This window comes from Procambarus clarkii, chromosome 76 (genome assembly GCF_040958095.1).
Source record: "Procambarus clarkii isolate CNS0578487 chromosome 76, FALCON_Pclarkii_2.0, whole genome shotgun sequence".
Lineage (NCBI taxonomy): Eukaryota > Metazoa > Arthropoda > Malacostraca > Decapoda > Cambaridae > Procambarus > Procambarus clarkii.
The window spans coordinates 3,094,414-3,121,054 of NC_091225.1; the positions used below are offsets into that span (position 1 = coordinate 3,094,414).

A 26,641-nucleotide genomic window follows, 5' to 3' on the forward strand; every position below is an offset into this window, starting at 1 on the left:
ATGAGCCTCTATATATATATATATATATATATATATATATATATATATATATATATATATATATATATATATATATATATATATATATATAGAGGCTCATAGAGGCTCATGTTACAACAGATATATATATATATATATATATATATATATATATATATATATATATATATATATATATATCTGTTGTAACATGAGCCTCTATATATATATATATATATATATATATATATATATATATATATATATATATATATATATATATATATATATATATATATATATATATATATATGTCGTACCTAGTAGCCAGAACGCACTTCTCAGCCTACTATGCAAGGCCCGGCCCAAGGTCGGTTTTTTCGACTACCTAACCTAACTTTTTCGGCTAGGGTTGGTTAGGTTCGGTCATATATCTACGTTAATTTTAACTCCAATAAAAAAAATGCCCTCATACATAATGAAATGGGTAGCTTCATCATTTCATAAGAAAAAAATTAGAGAAAATATATTAATTCAGAAAAACTTGGCTTATTAGGCAAATCGGGCCTTGCATAGTAGGCAGAGAAGTGCATTCTGGCTACTAGGTACGACATTATATATATATATATATATATATATATATATACATTATATATATATATATATATATATATATATATATATATATATATATGTCGTACCTAGTAGCCAGAATGCACTTCTCTGCCTACTATGCAAGGCCCGATTTGCCTAATAAGCCAAGTTTTTCTGAATTAATATATTTTCTCTAATTTTTTTCTTATGAAATGATGAAGCTACCCATTTCATTATGTATGAGGGCATTTTTTTTATTGGAGTTAAAATTAACGTAGATATATGACCGAACCTAACCAACCCTAGCCGAAAAAGTTAGGTTAGGTAGTCGAAAAAACCGACCTTGGGCCGGGCCTTGCATAGTAGGCTGAGAAGTGCGTTCTGGCTACTAGGTACGACATATATATATATATATATATATATATATATATATATATATATATATATATATATATATATATATATATATATATATATATATATATATATATATATATATAGAGGCTCATGTTACAACAGATATATATATATATATATATATATATATATATATATATATATATATATATCTGTTGTAACATGAGCCTCTATGAGCCTCTATATATATATATATATATATATATATATATATATATATATATATATATATATATATATATATATATATAGAGGCTCATAGAGGCTCATGTTACAACAGATATATATATATATATATATATATATATATATCTGTTGTAACATGAGCCTCTATGAGCCTCTATATATATATATATATATATATATATATATATATATATATATATATATATATATATATATATATATAGAGGCTCATAGAGGCTCATGTTACAACAGATATATATATATATATATATATATATATATCTGTTGTAACATGAGCCTCTATGAGCCTCTATATATATATATATATATATATATATATATATATATATATATATATATATATATATATATATATATATATATATTTAATATACTACATCTACAACATATTCATATATTCATATCTTACATCAACACACAGCTCCATGTAATGTAACCCTCTACAGAGATATAATATAAAGTTCAGTACACATATTCTAATAAAATGAGTTTCTGTATGAGCTTTCACCATCGAGTGCTGCAACTGGTGCCCTCTTCCTCAGGGTAACGATGCCGTCTTTTGGAGAGTCTTTTCGACAGTTCTTCAAACAATCGGATTCCGAGGTGTTCCAGGCTCTGTCTCGCCTCATGGAGATAGTCCCGTCTGCTGAATACGGATTGCAACAAGTTGTTGAGAAGAAGTAGGTGAACATTTTTGTTATTCAAATGTAATGTCCAGTGAATTTAGTGTGTTATGATATCACTGTCATTTTTAAGCAATATGTGTGTTTACCTAATTGTGTTTACTAGGTCGAGTATCAGTCCTTGGGCCACGACTTTTCTGCTGTTGGTTATCTAATCTCTAGAAACTGAGTATGGAATTAGCCTCGACCTCCCTCAGTTCTTATATTTTGGGATCTGTCTACTCAAAGACCTCATTACTTTTTATAATGAAGGAGTCTGACTCTTCTTCATTCTGTCCGGGTGATTTTACGTCAGTTCCTCTTCTCATAACTTTGCCATTGGTTCCGTACAATAGCGAATTTTTGGACCATTCTGTAGAGTGTCAATTTCACTTCCCAGGATTTCATAGTCACTTTCTGTTCTAATCCCTTTCATTAGTTCTGCATCATCAGCAAACATTTTACATTAAGAATCCAATTTCTCAAGTGATATGTGCTACAATTCCTCTAGCCATGCTTCTTCCTTCACACACGTATATCCGGCAGTGTATCTCAGCTGTCAATATTCAAATTCAGTATGTGTTGGTCATCATCAGTAAATAAAACAACAGAAAGGAGGTGACACACAGTATATAAAAATGTCATTTAATACAGAGAAAATAAATATCATTCAATAGCTGTACTAGCTTTATCAGAATTATAAACTGGCTGCTCGCATCCCATTTAAACTCAAGCTTACTTTACTACAGTAAAGTTTTTTGGCAGTTTGCCAAGGATGACTGGAATCTATTCACCCTCCATGCTACTTTTTCCGACCTTTCCGCTCTGCCTCTCCCTCGAGTCCTCCTCCTTTCTCGTGACACTGTATTGGACACTGCCCTCTGCTCTGTTTCTCGCTATTCCTCACCGGGCAGGCGCAGGTGCGTTCTCCGGGGGAATGAAGACATCTAGGGACATCCCCTAAAGACTTCCACCCAATTGCCCACACGAGTTGCGTCTTCAACTCTTTGAACGTATGGTCAAAGTTCGTCTGATGTGGTTCTTAGAACACCATCTACACCTCTTCCCCTCTCAATTTGGTTTTTGCAAGTACTGCAGCACGACTGATGTCCTGGTGAACTTGGAGGTCTATATTCGTACTGATTTTGCTGTGAAGACCTTCGTTGTTGCTGTCCATTTTTTACCTGGAAAAGGCATACGACACCACCTGGAGATATCAAATTCTGTCCCAACTCTTTTCTTTTGGCCATCGTGGTAATCTCCCTCTCTTCCTCCGAAGCTTCCTCTCTAGTCATTCCTTTAGAGTGAGGCTTGGTGCCGCTCTCTTTGCCTCTTTTCGGCAATACGAAGGTGTGGCCTAAGGTAGTGTTCTGAGCACTACTCATTTTCTGGTTGCCCTTAATGTCTTTTTTCCTCCGTTCCTTCTGACATCTTCTCCGCTCTCTATGTCAACGATCTTACCCTCTGCTGTCGAGGTGATGACTCGCCTATTTTTCAGCGGCGGCTTCAACTTGCTATTGATGCCGTGTCATCTTGGGCTACCAAATATGGCTTTAAGTTCTCTACAACTAAAACTTGTGCTATGACTTTTACTCGGAAGCAGGGCGTTTTTCGTCCCCATTTACCGCTTTATGGTCATCCCCTTGTGAGCAAAGATTCTGCTAAGCTTTTGGGGTCAATCTTTGACACTCGTTGTCTTTGTCACCCCATATCTCCTACCTTCGAGTTGAATGCTCTAAGGCCCTTAATTTACTTAAGGCCTTGGCCCATACTTCTTGGGGAGCGAAGAGACGCTTGCTCCTCTCTTTACATTCCTCTCTCGTACTGTCTAAACTCGATTATGGTTGCCTTGCTTACTCATCTGCTTCTCCTAATAACTCTTCGCCATCTGGATACTCTGCACAATACTGTGTTGCGCCTCAGCTCTGGTGCCTTTCGTTCAACTCCTACCCTAAGCCTGTATGTTGAAACCGGCGTCTTGTCTTTACAGGAACGCCGTGATCGCTACTGTCTTTGCTACCTTGCACGGTCCTTACAACTCCCTCATTCTCGCTTATGTTGTACTTTGATCTTTACCCCTCCTGTGGTCCCCGTTCCCCTTCACCAATTACCTCTTTCTGTACGATTGTCTTCCTTACAAGATTCTCTCTCAGTTCGTGTTACCAATATTTCTCCTTGTGTCGTTCCATCCTTGCCCCCGTGGAGGGGTGCCCCTTCCTAAGTTTTGTAAAATTTTGACCCATGTGACTAAAACTTTTACCCCTCCTACAGTTCTGAAACGCCCTTAACTTGAACCCTTTTCTTCACACTCCCGCTCCATTTCCATCTTCAGCAATGGGTCTAAGTCTGCAGACGGTGTAGGTTACTCTATTGTTTTTCCTGACCACACGTATATGTGTCGCCTGCCACCAGAGACTAGCATCTTTACTGTTGAACTTTATGCTATTTTGTATACTCTTTGCCAACTGAGAAGAAGTATAGGTTAGGAATCGTCTCCAAAGAATTTCCATAGAATTACTCATCATTGCTATCTAAAATAATTAGGAGAGCCAAAATTAAATACTACGAAGATAAATTTACCCACACAAAGGGCAACATTAAGAAAACATGGAGCACAATTTCACAAATATTGGGATCAAAGAAGATTTTAAATAATAAACCAATACTCCTGTCAAATAGTGATGGTCTGCTTTCAGCCTCTGACATTGCTTTTGAGTTCAATAGGTTCTTCTCTTCCATTGGATCATCCTTTGCAAATGATATTCCATCTTCCAGTACTAATATTCAGGACTATCTTACAGGTAACTATCCACAGTCTCTGTACCTAATGCCTACTAATTCCACTGATGTTACTTACATAATCCTTTCCCTTAAAACCAAGTCTAGTGCCCTTGAGGAGATACCAACTCTTATTTACAAAATAGTCTCCAGATTTTTAGCTCCTGCCATTGCATTGCTCTTCAACAAGTCACTTGAACTCCAAACTTTTCCAGATATTCTAAAAAAAAAGCGAGAGTAACCCCTGTCCATAAATGTGGTGATCCCACTGATGTTAACAACTTCAGACCTATATAAATTCTGCCAAACTTGTAAAAAATGTTTGAAAAACTAATCTACAAGCAGCTTTACTCTTATCTAGCCAAACTCAATATACTTAGCTCTTGTCAATATGGCTTCAGACCCCCAAAAAACACTAACGATGCACTTATTAGAATGATTAGCTTGATACATGCAGCACTTGATAAAAATGAGTTCCCTGTTGGGTTATTTGTGGACCTGCGTAAGGCTTTTGACACTGTCAACCACCAAAACCTTCTTCTTAAATTACAACATTATGGAGTCAGAGGTCACTCCCTGCAGTACCTTAAGTCTTACTGACAGGCTTCAATATGTTTCTGTGAATAATTCAATTTCTCCCACCCTACCCATCAACATTGGTGTTCCCCAGGGCAGCATACTTGGCCCTCTCCTCTTTCTCATCTACATTAATGACCTTCCAAATGCGTCCCAACATCTCAAACCAATTCGATTTGCTGACGACACGACATTCATTTACTCCAGTCCTGACCCCCTTGCTCTAAATGTTACAGTGAATACTGAGTTAAATAAAGTTCATCACTGGCTAACTGCCAACAAACTCACCCTCAATATTGACAAAACTTTCTATATTTTATTTAGCAATAAGTCCTCAATTCAAATAAATCTCAGGATTAACAATACCCAAATTTGTAACAAAGTAGATGGCAAATACCTTGGCGTTCTCATTGACCACAAGCTGAATTTCCAGGGAAACATTCTAAATATATAAAAAAAAGTTTCAAAACTGTTCTAAGATCAGTTTCAATCTTTCTAAGATCAGATATTATGTACCTCGCCCTGCCCTGGTGACACTCTATTACTCTCTCATCTAACCTTATCTCAACTATGGTATGTGTGCTTGGGGTTCTACTACCCATAATCATTTACGTCCTCTAATTACTCAACACAAAGCTGCTATTAGGACAATATCTAACTCTGGCCCCAGACATCACTCAGTACCCTTACTCAAATATCTGATTATGTAAGATATTAAGTCACTGCACATCCTCTCATGTGTATTTTATATATATAAAATGCTGAACTGTAATGTCAATAACCTTACAAAAAGACCTTACAATGACCTGACCTTAAAAGCTTCCTAGAAGGTTGTAACAGATCCCATGAGCACCACACCAGAAACAAATACCTATTTGATATTCCAAGAGTACGACTTAATCAAACTAGAAATGCTTTAAAATCAAGGGACCTCGAATGTGGAATGACCTTCCCAATTATGTTAAAGACTGCACCTCTCCCAACCAGTTTAAGATAAAAACTAAGTACTACCTAATTAACTCATTTAACCTACCTCACCCCCAAAATGTCAACCCATGTCTACTATTTTAAACAATGCTGTTTGTTGACCAAATTGTATTTTTGCTTTTTTTCTGCCATGTTTCCCCCCCCCCCACCCTTTTTCATTTTTTCTTATTTTTTCTCAACACAATATATACTTTAATCTCAATTAGTATTAAGTTTTAGTCTTAGTGTTTTTCCTTCCCGAAACGCTTTGCATAATAGTGGCTTTGGGCATTGTATGTACTACCTCCTGCTTGATACCTGTTTGATGGGGTTCTGGGAGTTGTTCTACTCCCCAAGCCCGGCCCGAGGCCAGGCTTGACTTGTGAGAGTTTGGTCCACTAGGCTATTGCTTGGAGCGGCCCGCAGGCCCACATACCCACCACAGCCCGGTTGGTCCGGCACTCCTTGGAGGAATAAATCTAGTTTCCTCTTGAAGATGTCCACGGTTGTTCCGACAATATTTCTTATCCTTGCTGGGACCACAGGGACTCTTAACGGACCCTTAACTGGGACTGGGACCGGACTGGGACCCTTAAAGGACCACAGCAGTCTGTAGGCATGTTTATGTTATAATACCCACATTATAATCATGGTTTTGTACACGTGGACTCTCTCTACCAATATTATTCACTCCAATATTGTGACAAAAAAAGTATTTTTCTAACAAAAAAGTTTTTTTTTTTTTTTTAAACAAAAAAAAGTATTAAGAGATACAGTAGGGGAAACCAGGCCAAAGTGTTACGAGCCTCGTACGAACTCACGAGCCTTAATCAAGTATCGTAAGAGCCTGAGATATGAGTAATCTTAAGATTACATCATATCTCATCTTAAGAACGTTAGGGAGGTGGTGGGCTAGATGCCTAGCTCAACCCTGCAAATACATCTAGGTGAGTACACATATTGACAAGGGGGTTCCATTCGTGCAGCATCAACCAAGACCTGGGGCCGGATTCAGGAAGGTACTTACGAAGGTTTTTCCTCTTAGCTAAGAACGAATTCCTTCCTAGCGCCTTCGTGGCGGCTACGTCCGTATTCAAAGAGCTACCCTAAGTGGAAAAATCTTCGTAAGTTCATTCCGGGATTTAAGTGTGGTTTCGACCACTCGTAGCTTTACGTAAACTGGATATAAGTCATTTTTTCTCTACTACATAACACTGGGATCGATTTATGATATTGGAACATGACCAAAACATTATAGCTGGTGAATCTAGTGGAGAGTAATCCTTCGTGTTAGTTATATATGCATTCTCTGCTTGAAACTTGAAGTAAATATGTGTTTGATGATAATAGAATTAGTTTTATAATAGCAAGATATTATACCAGTAGTTATTAAGTAAATAAACACTGGTGAACATGAAATATGAGAGAAGGTGATGAGCCCTGCCTGATGGGATCATTTACTATCACCAAATGCCCCTGTTCACCTAGTAGTAAGGGTGTACCTTAGCTATACATACCCATTTCTAATTTATTTAGTTTGGTTTTATTTTTAAATTAAATCTGGGTGAGACATAAAATAAAAATATGCTGCACAAATGATGTTAGGTAAGGAGAAGGGTAAAAATGTCAAAAACTTTATTCATTGAATACTTAAAGCTATAATTATGACTATATAGATTATTAAAAAAGAGAGAGGGAAGTAGGGGTCCAAGACCTCTTCCTGTTATACAATTTGGGTGTGGAACAAGTAATTATGAAAAGAAGGCACCATGCCGGGAAGGCTGTGTAGCAGTGAGGCAGTGAGGTGAGGCAGCTACTTATTTGAGAAATGCTTTATTTTATTTACCTTATAAGCTGAGGCAACTTATTTTATTTGAGGAATACTCAGCTGATTCCACTACATTTAGCATGGAACAAATTTGTGTCCAAGACCTCTTCCTGTTACTCAATTTGGCTGTGTGTAACCAAACTAGAAGTGCTCTACAAATCAAGGGACCCAGAATGTGGAATGACCTCCCGAATCATGTCAACGGCTGTACCTCTCTCAACCAGTTTAAGAGTTAAACCAAGTACTGCCTAATTAACTCCATGTAACCTAACTTACCTCCAAAATGTCAACCCATGTCTTGCTATTTTTTAAACAACGCTGTTCACCAACATGTGCAATTGCTGATTTATGCTATGTTAACCCCCTTTTTGTATTTTTTATTCCTTCTTTCAACACAATTTATACCTAATCCCGATTACTATTAAGTTTTAGTCTGTTTTTTTCCCCCCACACCTTGCCCGAAATGCTAGAGTATTAGTGGCTTTAGGTATTGTATGTACTAGCTCTGCCTATAAATCCAACATTATGTTTGTAAATCAACTGTATGTACTTTTCCTGAATAAAATGTATTTATTATTTATTTTTTAATCAGTAAGTATTAAAAGAAGGCACCAAGCTGGGAAGGCTATGTAGCACCATTGTGTGTAACAATAAACCAAATTTTTTTAACAAATAATGCAACTGTATGGGAAAACAAATCCTGTCAGCTGTAAAAATATTGATGCAGTTATTTAAATGAAAAATATAATGAAAGAAATATTACTGGTTTATTTTTTCCTATCTTTTTGTACTGTACAGTATATCCAAGGAAGTGAAAAATTGAGACATAATGCACAATTTAATGAATGATTAGCATGGATTAGCAGTTCAAAAGAAATATGACTTGTATTACATATCAACATGAGATCTTAATGATCCATGGTCAACATGATTTAATAAGGATAATACAGTACTGTATTTGTAATAATACAAACTATAATTTAAAATCTTTATTACTGATTTTTTTTATTAAGAAGATTAGGTATACACAGCAATGTGCTGCTACCCTATTCTATATGGAATATTACACAGTGTAGATAAAAAACTAGCTATAAGTTTATCTAATACTCCCATCTCACAGGATGGTTAGACATACTGTACATGGAATCAATTTAGAAAATACCAGCCTCAATACAAAAAACAAATCAACTCTGACTAAACAACTCTAAGCAATTTTCACAAGAGGTAAGCACTGAATCATGGAAACATTATATTATAATTACTCTTACCAGTTTCTACAAAACTCCTCTCAAACAATGTATTTTTAAACATGTTTAGGTATACACAGCAATGTGCTGCTTCCCTATTCTGTCTAAAGGACCACACAGTGTAGATCAAAAACCAGCTACAAGCTCACCTCACAGGATGGCCAGTCATACATGGAATTAGGAGAGAACAAAATACTTAATGCTGATCTATTAGCCTCCACTGGCAAAATCTGGGTGCAGCACAAGAATATCTTCCAATATTCCTGAGTGTATGAAGTAATTACAGAGCTCAAAATACCTCATACCATTTGGTATGAACTCACTGATAACAGGACAATCACAGATATAGTGTTGGAGAGTATGTTCTCTCAAGTAGGACTGAAAACAGATGTTTTTTTTCCACCAAGAGGGCTATAAACCCATGGAACCGCCTACCCGCTGAAGCCGTAAATGCCAAATTCCAGCTAAAAAATATAATTAAGACAATTGGCGGGCCCTTCAACAAGCCGCCGGCTTTCTGTCCTCTTCGAGGTCACTAGATAGTTAGTGGCCCTTGGGTAAATTCAGTAAATATATACAATAATTGTCAGCGCATCTTCCGAGCAACAAGGACAGCTACACAGTATCTCTTAGAATTACGTAGGTAAACAACAAATGTAACATATTTGTTTACTACAATGTCGGTGCTGGCTGTAGAAGTTGAAAAAACATTGTTTTACTTCGAAATATACTAATTTTATAAGAAAATTCGACGTAAATAGGAGGCAGTAGAGCTGCGATAAGCCAGCGCTAAATCTTCAATATGAAGAATGTTGCTGCTCTCTGATTGGCCAAACGAAACACAGTAGTGACCTCTATCGGCACGCAGGTGAACCAACAATTTTCTTCCTAAGTATACCTTATTGAATCGCACCTAAGCATCTTCTTAGGGCGCACTTAGGAACCTTCGTAGCAAACCCACTTACGAAGAAATACACAGAGCTTCCTGAATCTAGGTCCTGGTGATTTCCCTTGTGAATACCAGGCGACACCTTCAGCAGGCTGTCTCCCCCTCCCCCCACTGGGGCTCCAGCATCATGTAAACTAACACCAACAGCCCCACTGATCACACCATCATCATCAACCTCCCCCTCAGGCAAGCCTCCAAGAATAACACAAGAAACACTGGTGAAAACGACCACAGTAAAACCACAAGAAAAACTATCAGTCAAACCAAACACTCGAACGCACGCGCATATGCATTCGCGAGCGCGCACACATACATATTTACCCCTACCCTCCCCCCCCCCCGAAACGACACGTCAACACGACCACACCCTACCTTACCCCTCTCTTCCTGCAGCAGCAGCAGCAGCAGCAGCCGCAGCCGCAGAAGCAGCAGCAGAAGCAGCAGCAGCAGCAGCCCTAGACACTCCTCCACATACGGGTCATCCCTCGACCAAACTTAAGATCATAGACAAAAAAAAAAAAAAAGATCCTTTAATTCTGGTAGACAAATACAGATGGCGTGACAAGCAAGAAGAATAAGTTACAAATCCACATTCTGTATTTGTAACAACTTGCACAAGCCGTTCCAAGTCCGACTCTACTGAACACGTGTAAAGCAGCAAATAAAAATGTACATATTTAGTCAAACTGAATAACGTATAGCTAATTTGAGTAGTGACTGACAATTGATAATTTCGAAGAAGACATTCGACAAATATGACCATGGTGTTATTGCACACACGAGGAATTACTGTACTGGCAACATAAGGAATGGATTTGTAATTTTCGAACGAACGGAACTGTGTGCATAATAGTCAACAAAGTCATATATTGATCATTCACTGTGAAAAGTACGCTCCCCCAGGGTACTATGCTCGCTCCAGTAATTGTTATCCTCATATCTGACATAAACAAGGACAAAAGCTATAGTACTGTATCATACCATGCAGATGACACTAGGATTTGCATGAGAGTAGACAATATGGAGAACACAGCAAGCTTTCAATCAGGTATTTCAATAGGCCACAAAAAATAGCATGTTTATGAGGATATGTTCCAGCTTCTGCGATATGGAAAAAAAAGAAAATATAAAAAAGGAAACCAGGTATAAAATGCAGTCAAACCACAATATTGCAAGAAAAAGCAATATAACAATTGTCGGAGTAATAATGTTGGAAGACGTTACTTTTAAAGAACACAATAATTTAGCTGTCACAATTGCAAGAAAAATAGTATGTTGGATAGTAACCTAACAAACAGCAGAGGTGCAACAGGTACTCTGAGAGAGAACTCTATCAACATCAGAGGCCCGAGACTGTTCAACACGCTTCCACTACACATAAGGGGCATAACTGGCCGACCCCTCACAGTGTTCAAGAGAGAGAAATCGATAAACACCTCCAAAAGATACCTGATCAACCAGGCTGTGATTCCTTACGTCAGGCTGCGAGCAGCCGCATCCAACAGCCTGGTTGATCAGACCATCAACCAGAAGGCCAGGTCAGAGACAGGCCTCCTGGCCTATCAATGACCGGGCGAAATAATAAAATAAGTAGAAATAAGTAGAAAAAAATGAGCGGGCGGTAGGGGCATTGATCTCCAAAACCAACAAAAGTCAACAGGCAGGATTTATCAGACAGCAAGAGGAAAACAAACACAAAATTAGTAGAATGAATCAATTAAGAATGTGAATCTCAGCATAATTAACCCCATCTTAGTATCAACCCGCCCATCTTCAGGTTAGTTAATTCATTAAAAAAAATGATACACAGTGCATTTTACTACTATTTAGAAAATACGTCTAAGAACTGGGCTTAATGATTGTAATAAGTATGTATCCTCCCTCGTTAGATAACCTGGATACTAATCTAGATAGTTATGATACTCTCAAGCATTATTAAGGTTCCATTAGTAGTCTTGGTCAACTGGCAAGTAAAACATTATCATATACAGAGATTATTCTCAAGTTATAAATGTATATTTAAAACTATTTAATAAATGTATGTGTATAGCTTTTTAATAAATGTGTATGTATAGCTTTTTAATAAAAATATATTTATAACTTTTGACTAAATGTATATTAAAAATATATAATTTTCTTTAATAAACCCTGAGGCCATTTTTTTTCAATGTCAAATTCTTGAGGTAATCAGGAAGACGATAATATCACAAGTTCCAGATGATTGAGGATACAATACACGTAACCTAACGTAACGTAACCCAACCAAGAATCAGAAGTACATCATAGCATTAATTACGCGGTGAATTCTGGTACTACTACCATACAACAGAGAGAGAGACAAGGTGTGGTGATTACCACGAAGGTACATACTCCCCTTGAGGCTGGGTTGCAAACTTAACACACCCGACCTTGAGTCTACCTAGAGACGTTTTTGAGAATGGTCTCATGGCCCGACGTTTGACGAGGGCTCCTGGCTGACGGACTTGCCAACCAGGCTATTGTGCTCCGCTACACGTATATTGATGCAAGAATCACAGCCAGGTTAATGAATTTAGCTAAAATTGGTATTTTTTTTGTACCATGTATGTTGGAAGCTTCTGTAACATTATTTGATTAATCACTCGAATACTTCTGTGTTCTTGACAGACGCCAAATTCTAAGGGCTCCCGACTAACCCCCGAAATAAAGCCCTCGTAAAAGTGGGCCAAAATGGGCCCCCTCATAGCCGGCCCGCGAGCCAAAATGAACTCCAAGTAACCAGGAATTTCGGGTTATGTGGGTGGGGGTGGGTGGAGGGGAGGGGGGGGGGGTAAGCTGGGAAGGAGGACCATTGCTGTGAAGGTGTTACGGTGATGAAGAGTGAATGTAGTGAAGATGTAGGCTTTCGTCTCCACTAAAACAAGGTCGTTTATTAATATTACGAATGTGAATGAAACGAAGTGCGAATCAGGGCAATGAGTCAGCACATGGAAGGAGGCTGCATGGTGAGTAAGCAAGAAGAGAGAGAGAGAGATATGTTGGTTAGCATTGAAAATGTGTGGCCAAGTCTGTGGTAGAAAAAAAAACTGTAGTTCAGTACGAACAAGAGTAACAAGTCATCTTAAGAAATGTACGATGAATCAACCCGAGGAAGGTGAGTATGATGAGTCAAGGCGAGGTGATGAGTCAACAAGGGGAAGGGGGTAAATGAGAGGGGGGAGAGAGGAGCCTGGCTGGCCTCACATGACCCCTCAGCGACCTTCAAGTCGCATTGTCATTTAGATTACCCCTTACCACCCCCCCCCCCCCCTCCCACCCTCCCTCACACCCCCTACTACCTCTACCTACCTTGTGTCTACCGTGTGTAGCTTCCGGGGATTAACGGCCCCGTGGCCCGGTCTCCAACCATGTTGTTGTTTTAGATTTAGCTATCCAGTAGGCTCAGGAATCTGTACACCAGTTGACTGACGGTTGAGAGGCGGGACCAAAAAGTCATAAGTGGAGTTTTGCTGGGTTCCCAGCCATATTGGTGTGCTCTTAAATGAACGTTCGGACGCTGCCGCTAAGGAGGCTATCCACACTTGTCCCATCTCCTGTAAAGGTGTTTCTTATTCAGACTTCTACCTAGTTATTTATTCCTCAAGCCTTGCCTGTTGGCAAGGTCGTTGGTCTTCTGTTACTGGTAACAAACTGGTTGCTCTTAAGAGTAGTGTGTCCCCATGGACTTTCCTCCTACCACCGTAACCGGCGATGGGAAACGGCTCTGGCGAGGTTACATATTGGTCATACACGTTTAACTCGTGGGCACTTAATGGAGTGCCACCCTGCTCCTTATTGTTCAAACTGGATTGTTCCTTTTACAGTTGTGCATATCCTTGTTGAATGTCCTGACTTCCAGGACGTGCATGAGTCTTGCTTCACGACCGTCCCTCACGGTCACTTGTCCCTTGATAGAATTCTTGGTGAATCGGAAAATTTTGATATCGTTTGCCGTATGCATTTCTGTTCTCATATTGGCACCCTTAGTGATATTTAGCGCCCTATAATTATTCAGCACATTTGATGATGCTTGTTACTGACTCGTCACCCTTGTCAGGGGGTAGAGTGGCAGTTCCAGCGCCACCTACGAGTCCGCACCCGAACTGCCCGGGAATCGTGCGTAATATGGACAATGCCATCTGGTGGTGGCTATCTAAAACCTGCAAATGGTTAAAGATTCCTGCCTTGGTCAGCCAGAGGGGTCGTTGTGAGTGACCTCTGGTGAGGTGACGCATTAAGACCAGTGCCACCTAGTGTGTGCTACAGAGCACAATGTCAACTCCCTAGTGGGTAGGGATATTTCCTAGTTTCGCTAGTATCAGTTAGGTCATTGATGACGTTTTTTGTATCCACAGAGGTGACGTCTGGGGGCAACAAAACTGGAGACGGCACTTCATCTTGGGCAGTCCACAGTCTCCCTACAAGGTCCTGGAAACGACCGAGTAAGCAGCCGCCGATGAAGCAGTGTGGTAGCTGCAAGTACTTAAGTGTTGAAAAGGATCGGCGTACATTTGGGACAGGCTCAAAGGAGAGACTGACGACAGGGAGGTGCCTGTTGAGTAGTGCTGCTGGCTGGTCGCTAGAGACTGCTGCCAGGGGATCGCTTCACCTGTATTAGTTTGTGACCCCGCTCAGCGTGTGGCTGAGGTACTCTGCCAGCAACTAGCTGGAGAGCGGTCTTGGGGGTACAATCACCTCATGACACTGTCAGTGGGATGGCCCACGTATAGGTGAACTCGCCGGTGTTCTTCCCAGTAAGGTTGGATACGCAACTGGACAGTGAAGAAATACTGGGGATTGATGAACTCTGCACGTGAACACGTTTGATATCCTGAGCGAAAGGATTGTACATAGGTGTAGTAATAGCCTATCTGTTCGTTATATATTATTTATGGTGACGGTTTACATACATATACTTAACGGTGGTGGAAAGATATTTAATACATTGACGAAAGGAACAGTGTTTTGTTCATCCCCTCCTTTTTTATGCACTACATAGCCACTTTCTTGAAAGCGTACAACCGACTTGGGGTCGGATACTATAAGTTTGGTTCTACCATCAAAGAACCCGGTTGCGACCCATAGTGGCCGTAACAGTGCTACATAGCTTTCCCGGCTTGGTGCCTTCAATTGATAATTACTTACTTGCTAGGCTTGCATCTTTATAGAGAGAGACGAAGGGGAAGGAAGTGAAAGGGAGAGTGAGAGTGAGAAGGGAGGGGGAGTGGAAGTGAGGAGGTAGAGAGGGGTATGAGAGAGAGCAGGGGAACAAGGAGTATAAGAGGGTGAGGAAAGAAGGGGAGACGTGGAGTGGAATGGGGAGAGAGCAAGTAGGAATGGAGAGTAGATAGAAATGGAGATGGGAGTGAAATTGAGAGGGGGGAAAGTGTGGGAAGAAGGAGGAGGAGGAGAGGGGGAAGAAATAAGAGGGGTGGAATAGGGGGAAGGAATTGGGAGGATGGAGCGTGGAGGAGAAGGAAAGAGGGTGGAAGGAGGAGAAAGCAGGGAGGGAGGAAGAGACAGACATTCCCATGTGTGTGTGTTCGAGGGAGATGAGATGAGTGAAGACTGCAGGAGCGGGGGGGGGGGGTGTAAGATGAGGTGGTTGTTTGTAGAGGAGGTGATGAGGAAGGCGTGTGTTGGTGTGTTGCAGGAGGTAGTGAGGGTTTGTTCCGGGTGTGATAGAGAAGGTGTGAGACCAGGGGAAGGGGTGTATGGAAGAGACCTGGCCACAGGAGCAACTTGGACAACACTGGGTACCCCACCTAGTGTCCATAAGAGGGAATGTCTGTCTGTTGTGTGAGGTTATAATGGTTAACATAATACAATTATTCAAGATAGCCTCATTAACGTTTGTTTAAAGTTGTTGCTCAGTATCTAGTTTAGTGACACTTGAGAGTTGTCACTCGAGACGGTCCCTTAATCGACTGAGCTACGACATGGTAAAAGAATTGCAACCGGGAAATCATCCTGATTTACCGACGGATCCTGCAGTCTCTCAGAGACACAAACCAGGGTTTTACCATGTTTTACCATTCTTTTTACCATGTCGTAGCTCAGTCGATTAAGGTAGCGTCTGGGATTCTCTCTGACTTAGGTTCGAACCCTCGCGTTACGGCCCTTGTGGATTTGTTCATATGATTACACTGTTTGTAAGTTGGGATATTACAGGTATTTTTTGTTTATTTGTACATTTAGGTACATCTGAATTTATGCAGCTACCCTGGACAATATGAAAAGAAGCACAAAGTGTGTCAAGAATTAGCCACATGATACAAAAAGGTCCCCCATCTCACACGATGGTTAGTCATACTGGACCATGTGATCAAGTAGCCTGCACTACCAAATTGTGAGTGCATTATAAGTATATTCTCAAGAACACGAGAGTTAATAAAGTGATTGCAAAGCTCCAGGTACCGAATGTCAAGGGGTCTTAGGAGTCTAATAACTGGGCATTCAGTGATGTAGAATATGAGATCATGACCCAGTTCCTGCTCACAGAGTTTGCATCTGGAGTGCTCAGGATTGGGAGATCCGTCACCTGTAGCCAGCTTTCCACATCTCCATTATCTCCCTATCAACACTGCCATCTCCCTCTCTACCCACACACCTGATTTTCCTTTCCACCTCCTTCTCCACACACACCCCGGCCTCTCACGTTGTACATCCCCTTCTCGCTATTTACATCCCCCTAACCCTCTCTACATCTTGAGGTTATCTTGAGATGATTTCGGGGCTTTAGTGTCCCCGCGGCCCGGTCCTCGACCAGGCCTCCACCCCCAGGAAGCAGCCCGTGACAGCTGACTAACACCCAGGTACCTATTTTACTGCTAGGTAACAGGGGCATAGGGTGAAAGAAACTCTGCCCAATGTTTCTCGCCGGCGCCTGGGATCGAACCCAGGACCACAGAATCACAAGTCCAGCGTGCTGTCCGTCCGGCCAACCGGTTCCCTCGCTCGGCCGACCGGTTCCCTTGGTGTGAACCGGTCGGTTCTTGGTGTCCCTTTCGACATCCCTTCTCTCTCTCTACTCACCCATCTCTTCTTTTCTACAACTCCACCCTACTGTCCCTCTCCACTCACTCTCCCCTTCTGTCTCTTCACATACCCTCCTATATCCTTCCCACACACACTTTCCCTCTCTCCCCACATCATTGTAACCGTTTTTTTTAACATATTATCCCTATCATTATGCCCAGAAGGTCGTGGCCAGAATGCGAATCTGTCTTTTAAACATACGTTTCAAAAGCACTGGACCGACCAAGATGCCTCTTGTGACACTACTCATATCAACCGCATTAATCCTGCAACGTTTCATAGGCTAGCCCAGGCATCCAGCCTCAGGCAGGTAGATAGACAGACTGACAGACATCCTATTTTATAGATATAGATGGAGTACCCAGCGCTGCATGGGGGGGGTCTCAGTCTTTCTATTTGGCTCTGTCTCTCTCTCTCCCATTCTCCCTTTTACCCCATCCCTCCCATTCTACTTCGTTCCCCCTCCCACCCAATCTCTCTTCCTACCTACTGTTCTCTCTCTCCCTCCCATTCTCTTTCAGAACATTCAATATATGCACCCAGCAAACATAAAACATAAACTCAGTTATTTTTATTATTAATTTTATGCAAACTTTTAAGAATGTTGTGATTATGTTGTGATGTGTGACTGTTTTAACCCAACATACCAGTTCAGACTGGATACGATGAGGTCATATATACCTATTAAGTGTCAAGGTACCTCTATTCCAATGTAATTCATTCTGCAGTATGTGAAATGGGATTATATACACGTGTATTCTACAGTATTCTACTATATTCTATGGTATTTATATTATTATGTAATATTAATGATGTTGTTCGTGTGTGTGTGTGAGAACTGCTAGTTTTTTCGGTCGGGCACGGCTGCTGTCATAACCCCCCCCCCTCCTCCGCCCTCCCCTTGCCTGTGTGACTGGTGTGTCTGGGTGTAAGGGGTCACACGTTATGTGTGTACTCTCTGGATATTTGTATATATAGATCTATTGCCTTCTTACCAGTATGTAAGAAGGAGAATTATTTGTGTGGGTCTGCGTATCAAAGTGTTTTCACAGATTCTACAGTATTCGAGCCGTTTGGGGACATTGTCATATTCTGGTGCCTGTGTGGACTTTACCTCTTGTGAGAAGGTTCAGTACTTAGACAAATTTCATACTTGTGGACAGACTGAGAGCCCTTCTGCAACACTTCGACTCTGGGCACACGTCGTCTGAACTGTCGACCTCTCTCAGAGGAGCTGCAGCAGGATCACCAAGACGCCGAACATGATCCCTCATCGCCCGATCATGCAACACCGCAGCTGCCTCCACCACCGGAGGCACCAGACCACCCAACTACACGGACGGTAACGCATGAATATCCACAGAGACACTCATCTCACACAACCCCCCATCACGCGGCAACGCACCACCAGAGACCTCTGCAGAAGACACAGCACCTGGAGATGCACCCCCACAGTCCACCAGGGAAGCAGCAGGCGCCAACCCAACTCCCAACGTACGTTTCACAACCCCCAATGACGCAGGCACAACAACCTCCTCAGCACAACCTCCTCTGGAGGTCCTCCTGGGCCTCCAGAGGAAGAAAGGCCTCCTCCCGGAATAGGTTGATATGCTCCACGGCGCCCGCTTGGCATCCAGCAGCCTGATGGCCCAACAAGCCACACCAGAAACAGGTCTTCTGCTGACCTGCATAAAAACTCCAAATATAATATCCCATCAGGAGCACAACAGACGGGACTGCTGACGCAAGCCACATCACGAGGGTCCGGATCCCATTGGGCACACCGTTCAGTGGGCCAGATGAAATGACATTCATCCGAATGTTCAACACCCGGCCAAACTCTCCAAAATATCGGTGCAGCAAATCATCAGGGAACTCGTAGAATGCACCATGGACACTCACGAAGATCGTAGCATCACTGCGATCTGACACGATCACAGTCCCAGCACCTTCGGGTAACGTAAACGAGCGTCCAGCATAACAGCCCACCAAAGCCGCGAATACATTTGCTGTAGTAACGACCGACCGATAGGAAGAGATTATCTGGACACCCCCGATGAAAGCCACATCAACTCGCAGGAGGTCCGACAAAACCACCTCCACCGTAGAATAAGTCACCGAGTCGGAAAATCCCAACTCAGCCGTCAACAACCGCTTCACAGGAGGCAATGGTGACTCTATCCCATCCGACAACACAGCTGCGACGCACCCGTCACGTCACCAGCAACAGCCAATCACCACACACTCCAGGTAGCAACAGCGGAGCTCAGCTGACACGACCTCACCCTAGAGAGGGCGAGCCTGGACTTCTAATTCCAGTCATGGTGGACTCTGATTAATTAGAGAAGCGTTTAGACTTTGCCATTTACCAGTCCAGTTTGAACTTAGTTTCTGAAGGCAAAATTATAGTTTACCGACTTGTGTTATTGATGTTCTTGCTTAGACATTATACCCCAACTCTCGTTATATAACGTCACTACCCACCTTGTTCAAAATCTTTCGCCAGTCTTGAGTGGACAAGTGTACCAATGTTGTTAAGTGATTTTCGGTTAGTTCCATCTAGCCGCAATGATTTGTGTGTTGTGTTAATTTATATCATTGTTATTGGTTGTGAGTATGTATAGAGAGATTTGTGTATATAAGAACCACTGTCTGAAGATAAGTTCACCCAAATAAACTGTGGATTTTACTTAGACTTTCACTCTACTCTTGACCTATTTCACCTAAACAGTTTGAGGCCAGGTGGCTCATTGATTTATAAGAGAAAGTTCTATGCCACGAGTCTTGCTATGGATTATGACACGACACTGACACACTATGAAAAATCAACGCCACATTTGAGACTTCACAAGAGTCATTGGTTGTTGCAACAGGAGCCAATTCTACTGAAGGAGAGGCATGGGGCCTCTCCTTAAGTAGGAGTGTCATAGTCTCCTATGACACTCCCCATACAGTCACAATTTATCATGGAAAGTTGGGTGAATCTAACAGAAACCAACTGGTATCCAACGTCGGGCAGACAGACATTCTCTCTTACAGGTATAGATAGATAATTCCTCGAGTTTCTGTTTACATGTGTGGAGCCGGGGGGAGGGGACGGGGTGCTTGTGTACATTTGAATATAAGTAAAGTCTCTGAACTGCATGGATATAATCTTATCTATAATGAGTATTAATTTGCAAGGCTACCTTTAGGAAAGCAGCCAGAAAGAGTGAAGAGCATAGAATATATTTCTAGTCTCACTGTTTGGCTGAAGCCTTAAAGCCATGATCCAATCCAATTCCAACCTTGTTCATTATTTTCGTGTTTATAAGGAACTACTACTGTGTCACTGTCCAGACAGGCTTTCATGGACGGGCGACTTTACCTGAAGCAGACGATCGCCGACCACTACACGAGGGTGGACGGCAGTACTATACTGTACGTAGGAAGAGAGAGTGCTGTTTCCAGCACGGGAGCGTGGCCCATACCTCACGACGCTCCTTACAAACCTCAGCTGGATAGAATAATGATGTTTATCATCGAGGTGAGATCATCTACAATGTTAACAATTCTTACTGCAGTAAGATTTACATGTAAAGAACTTGAACTGACCTTCCGGTGATTTTCTGGTTCGAGTCATTCCATTGCCTCAAAATGATTTCCTCATTGATAGAGCACACCAGTGTGATTTTAATGTAATTGTAATTCATAAGAGTATGAACACCAATACATGGGGGCCAGAGTGTGAGTGGGCCGCCTGTAAATTCGTGGTTGGGCTCTAGTTTGGGGCTTCCAGAACCCTCCGGTGATTTCAGTATAGTTCCGGGTTGGTCGTCTTATGTCCCATCATGGCCGAGTTGGTTAAGGCAGGTGTCTGGGAATCACCTGAATCACTAGGATTTTCTCATTAAATATATATATATATATATATATATATATATATATATATATATATATATATATATATATATATATATATATATATATATATATATATATATATATATATATATGTCGTACCTAGTAGCCAGAACGCACTTCTCAGCCTACTATGCAGGGCCCGATTTGCCTAATAAGCCAAGTTTTCCTGCATTAATAAATTTTTTCGAATTTTTTTCTTATGAAATGATAAAGCTACCCATTTCATTATGTATGAGGTAATTTTTTTGGTTGGAGTTAAAAATAACGTAGATATATGACTGAACCTAACCAACACTACCTAACCTCACCTAACCTATCTTTATAGGTTAGGTTAGGTTAGGTAGCCGAAAAAGTTAGGTTAGGTTAGGTAGGTTAGATAGTCGAAAAACAATTAATTCATGAAAACTTGGCTTATTAGGCAAATCGGGCCTTGAATAGTAGGCTGAGAAGTGCGTTCTGGCTACTAGGTACGACATATATATATATATATATATATATATATATATATATATATATATATATATATATATATATATATATATATATATATATATATGTCGTACCTAGTAGCCAGAACGCACTTCTCAGCCTACTATTCAAGGCCCGATTTGCCTAATAAGCCAAGTTTTCATGAATTAATTGTTTTTCGACTATCTAACCTACCTAACCTAACCTAACCTAACTTTTTCGGCTACCTAACCTAACCTAACCTATAAAGATAGGTTAGGTGAGGTTAGGTAGTGTTGGTTAGGTTCAGTCATATATCTACGTTATTTTTAACTCCAACCAAAAAAAATTACCTCATACATAATGAAATGGGTAGCTTTATCATTTCATAAGAAAAAAATTCGAAAAAATTTATTAATGCAGGAAAACTTGGCTTATTAGGCAAATCGGGCCCTGCATAGTAGGCTGAGAAGTGCGTTCTGGCTACTAGGTACGACATATATATATATATATATATATATATATATATTAGTATATTTTGGTAGCAGTCTTTCCTGTAGACATATATTATTAAATATGACCGAAAAAGTAAGATTAATAATTCTAACACGAATTTTCTCAATATTTCTTATGTTTCTTTTCACTATTGATGGTAATTGAAAAATCAATTCTCCAAAATTCATTTTTATTTCTAGTCTGACGCGACACTTGAACGCGTTTCGTAATAACTTATTACATTTTCAAAAACTTTTAGTTTACACACACACAACTATAACCTGCAAACACTAAACCGAGTTCTTACTATGCTATGATTTAAACAGCTTTCATTTTATTTTATACCAGCAATTTGGGTGAGGTGATATGCAACAACAGTTTTGGATGAGGTGAACAAAACTTTCAACACATGACAACACGAAACAATGGGTATTAATTGGGTAAATTGAAGTAACTGCAGAGGGCCTATTGGCCCATATTTCTTGATGCTTCTATATTCTGCTCCAATATAGAAGCATCAAGAAATATGGGCCAATAGGCCCTCTGCAGTTACTTCCATTTACCCAATTAATACCCATTGTTTCGTGTTCTGTCCTGTGTTGAAAGTTTAGTACTCCAAGTACTCCAGTTTAGTACTTTAGTACTCCAAGCTTGAACTAAAGAGGCACCCTTCTTGAACCCGGATGGGCACATGTATAAGCAAGTAGATGGGGTCGTCATGGGTTCTCCCTTAGGTGTCCTGTTTGCAAACTTCTACATGGGTACCATCGAGCAAAAAGTCTTAGTCGACATGAATTTCAAACCGGCCATATACTGCAGGTATGTTGACGACATTTTTACACAGGTACCTGATGTCAGATATCTGCAGGAGCTGAAGGAGGCATTTGAGCAGAATTCTGTGTTGCGTTTTACTTACGAGATGGAAAAGGATGGGAAGCTGCCCTTTCTAGATGTAACAGTCATAGAAAGGAGCGGAGGTTTCCACACTGCAGTCTACACTAAGAAAACGAGCATAGGAATGTGCCTAAATGCCAACAGTGACTGCCCAGACAGGTACAAGAGGAGTGTTGTTAACGCTTATGTCGACCTTGCTCTCAGCCACAGCTCAGAATGGAAGCAAGTCGATGAAGAACTCTGTAGGGTAAGGCAAGTCCTAGTCAACAACGGCTTCTCCAATGGTTTCGTTGAAGACATCATAAGAAGGAAAGTGAAACGCCATGCAACCTCTGAAGAGACAACTGACACAACACCTATACCCCCTATTAGACTATTTTACAGGAACTTCTTTTCCACAGCTCATAAACCGGAGGAAGGGGTCCTGAAAGATATTGTTAATAGAAACGTTATCCCTACAGACAAAAATCAGAAGATACAACTGACGATTTACTATAAAACCCAAAAAACGGCCAGCCTACTCATGAGAAACTCTCCAGACACAAAGCAAAACGCTTTAAAAGAGACCAACGTCGTCTATGCCTTCAAATGCCCTCTTGGGGACTGTAAGCCTCAAAAAACTCAGTATATAGGCAAGACAACAACATCTCTTTCCAGGCGTTTAACGATGCATAAGCAACAGGGCTCCATTAAGGAACATATAATCTCTTCCCACAACCAAACCATCACCAGAGAAATCTTAGCAAACAACACAGAAATCATCGATAGATACAGCTATAGCAGGCGGCTTGACATCTGCGAGGCACTACACATCAAGAAGTCAACACCAGCAATCAACAGCCAATTAATGCACAACTATATTCTACCCACTTCAAGACTCCGCTCCAATATAGAAGCATCAAGAAATATGGGCCAATAGGCCCTCTGCAATTACTTCCATTCAATAACTATTGTTTCGTGTTCTGTCTTGTGTTGAAAGTTTGTTTTCATCTCATCCAAAACAGTTGTAACATATCACCTCACCCAATTGCAGGTATAAAAATCGAAGATGTTTAAGCTCTATTCAGGTATAGTTCAGTTGTGTGTGTGTAAACTAAAGTCTCTGAAAATGTAATAAATTTTATGAAACGCGCTCAAGTGTCGCGTCAGACTAGAAATAAAAATGAATTTTGGAAAATTGATTTTTCAATTACCATCAACAGTGAAAAGTAACACACACACATATATATATATATATATATATATATATATATATATATATATATATATATATATATATATATATATATATATATATATATATATATATATATATATTTATATATATATATATATATATATATATATATATATATATATATATATATATATATATATATATATATATATATATATATATATACGAACCAATGGGTATATAAACATAAGAATGGAAGTAACTGCAGAAGGCCTATTGGCCCATAGCATCAACACTTCCTCTTGATGCTTCTATATTGGTTCGGAGTCTTGAAGTCGGCAGAATATAGTTGTGTATTAATTGGCTGTTGATTGCTGGTGTTGACTTCTTGATGTGTAGTGCCTCGCAGATGTCGAGCCTCCTGCTATCACTGTATCTATCGATGATTTCAGTGTTGTTTGTTAAGATTTCTCTGGTGATGGTCTGGTTGTGGGAAGAGATTATATGTTCCTTAATGGAGCCCTGTTGTTTATGCATTGTTATTCACTTGGAAAGAGACGTTGTCTTGCCTATATACTGAGTTCTTTGGGGCTTACAGTCCCCAAGTGGGCATTTGAATGCATAGACGACGTTGGTTTCCTTTAAGGCATTATGCTTGGTGTCTAGAGAGTTCTTCATGAGTAAGTTCTTCGGTGTCTTGGCTTTATAGTAAATCTTTAATTGTATTTTCTGATTTTTGTCTGTAGGGATAACGTTCCTATCAACAATATCTTTCAGGACCCTTTCCTCCGTTTTATGAGTAGTCAAAAAGATCACGGCTCATAAAAGATCACGGCTCTACCATCACCAGCGAAATCTTAACAAACAACACAGAAATCATCGATAGATACAGTGATAGCAGGAGGCTCTGCTATCTTCCTAGCAGGAGGAATTACCCCGAATTTCCCACTTCTAAAGGGTTCTGAGTATGGTGTAGTGGATACAAGTGCGTACCTGCCATCTTGATGGCCAGGGTTCTAGTCTCCTGGTGGGTGTGGTTGTCTAAAGTTCTATACTTCAAAACTTGTGGTTTAAAGCAAGTCAGTGCATTAAGCATGGATACTGTGTTCTCCCATATAACAGGGCTTGATGGAAAATTTGAGTAATCCCTCCACTTTCATTGCCTGGAGAGGTGGTGATATCTGGGAGTTAAATACCCCGGAATTCCCACCTCTTAAGGGCTCTGAGTGTGGTGTAGTGGATACAAGTGCGTACCTGCCATCTTGACGGCCAGGGGTCTAGTCTCCTGGTGGATGTGGTTGTCTAAAGTTCTATACTTCAAAACTTGTGGTTTAAAGCAAGTCTATATATATATATATATATATATATATATATATATATATATATATATATATATATATATATATATATATATATATATATATATATATACATATATAATGTATATATATATATATGTATATATATATATATGTCGTACCTAGTAGCCAGAATGCACTTTTCGGCCTACTATGCAAGGCCTGATTTGCCTAATAAGCCGAGTTTTCCTGAATTAATATATTTTCTCTAATTGTTTTCTTATGAAATGATAAAGCTACCCATTTCATTATGTATGAGGTAAAAAAAAATTTATTGGAGTTAAAATTAACATAGATATATGACCGAACCTAACCAACCCTACCTAACCTAACCTAACCTATCTTTATTGGTTAGGTTAGGTTAGGTAGCCTAAAAAGTTAGGTTAGGTAGCCTAAAAAGTTAGGTTATGTAGGTTAGGTTGCCGGAAAACAATTATTTCATGAAAACTTGGCTTATTAGGCAAATCAGGCCTTGCATAGTAGACTGAGAAGTGCATTCTGGCTACTAGGTACGACATATATATATATATATATATATATATATATATATATATATATATATATATATATATATATATATATATATATATATATATATATATATATATATATATATATATATATATATATGAGCCTATACTTGCATAAACCACAAGTGAAGATAAACAATCTTTGGACAACACCCACCAGTGGGACTCGAACCCAGAAAGCACAACTACCTTCCAGTAGCTGGCATAACTAGGATGCTTTAACCCACTACGCCATCAGACCTTACAAAAGAAGTAGATAGTTCGAGATATATATCTCAAACATCTCTACCTCCCGAAGGCACCAGATGAGTGAGGGGTCAGTCTGCATTTTTCGTCAAGCCACTGTCAATGTGAGAGAACTCGTGTCCAGCTTATAAGCCTATACTTGCATAAACCACAAGTGAAGATAAACAATCTTTGGACAACACCCACCAGTGGGACTCGAACCCAGAAAGCACAACTACCTTCCAGTAGCTGGCATAACTAGTATGCTTTAACCCACTACGCCATCAGACCTTACAAAAGAAGTAGATAGTTCGAGATATATATCTCAAACATCTCTACCTCCCGAAGGCACC

The 26,641-nt window shown here is 40.1% G+C and overlaps 1 protein-coding gene and 1 long non-coding RNA gene across 2 annotated transcripts in view; both read left to right on the forward strand.

Moving 5' to 3' along the window:
- LOC123771515 (ionotropic receptor 93a-like) overlaps positions 1-26,641 on the forward strand; it is a 56,256-nt gene that overhangs the window by 21,889 nt on the left and 7,726 nt on the right. Inside the window, exons 6-7 of the mRNA XM_069313615.1 lie at positions 1,740-1,877; positions 20,599-20,785. Of these exons, the coding sequence (XP_069169716.1) occupies positions 1,740-1,877; positions 20,599-20,785 (325 nt within the window). The remainder of the gene's footprint in view (positions 1-1,739; positions 1,878-20,598; positions 20,786-26,641) is intronic.
- Positions 14,448-19,948, forward strand: LOC138357072 (uncharacterized). The gene is made up of 2 exons (XR_011224746.1): positions 14,448-14,663; positions 18,423-19,948. It is a non-coding gene; the product is annotated as an uncharacterized lncRNA (long non-coding RNA).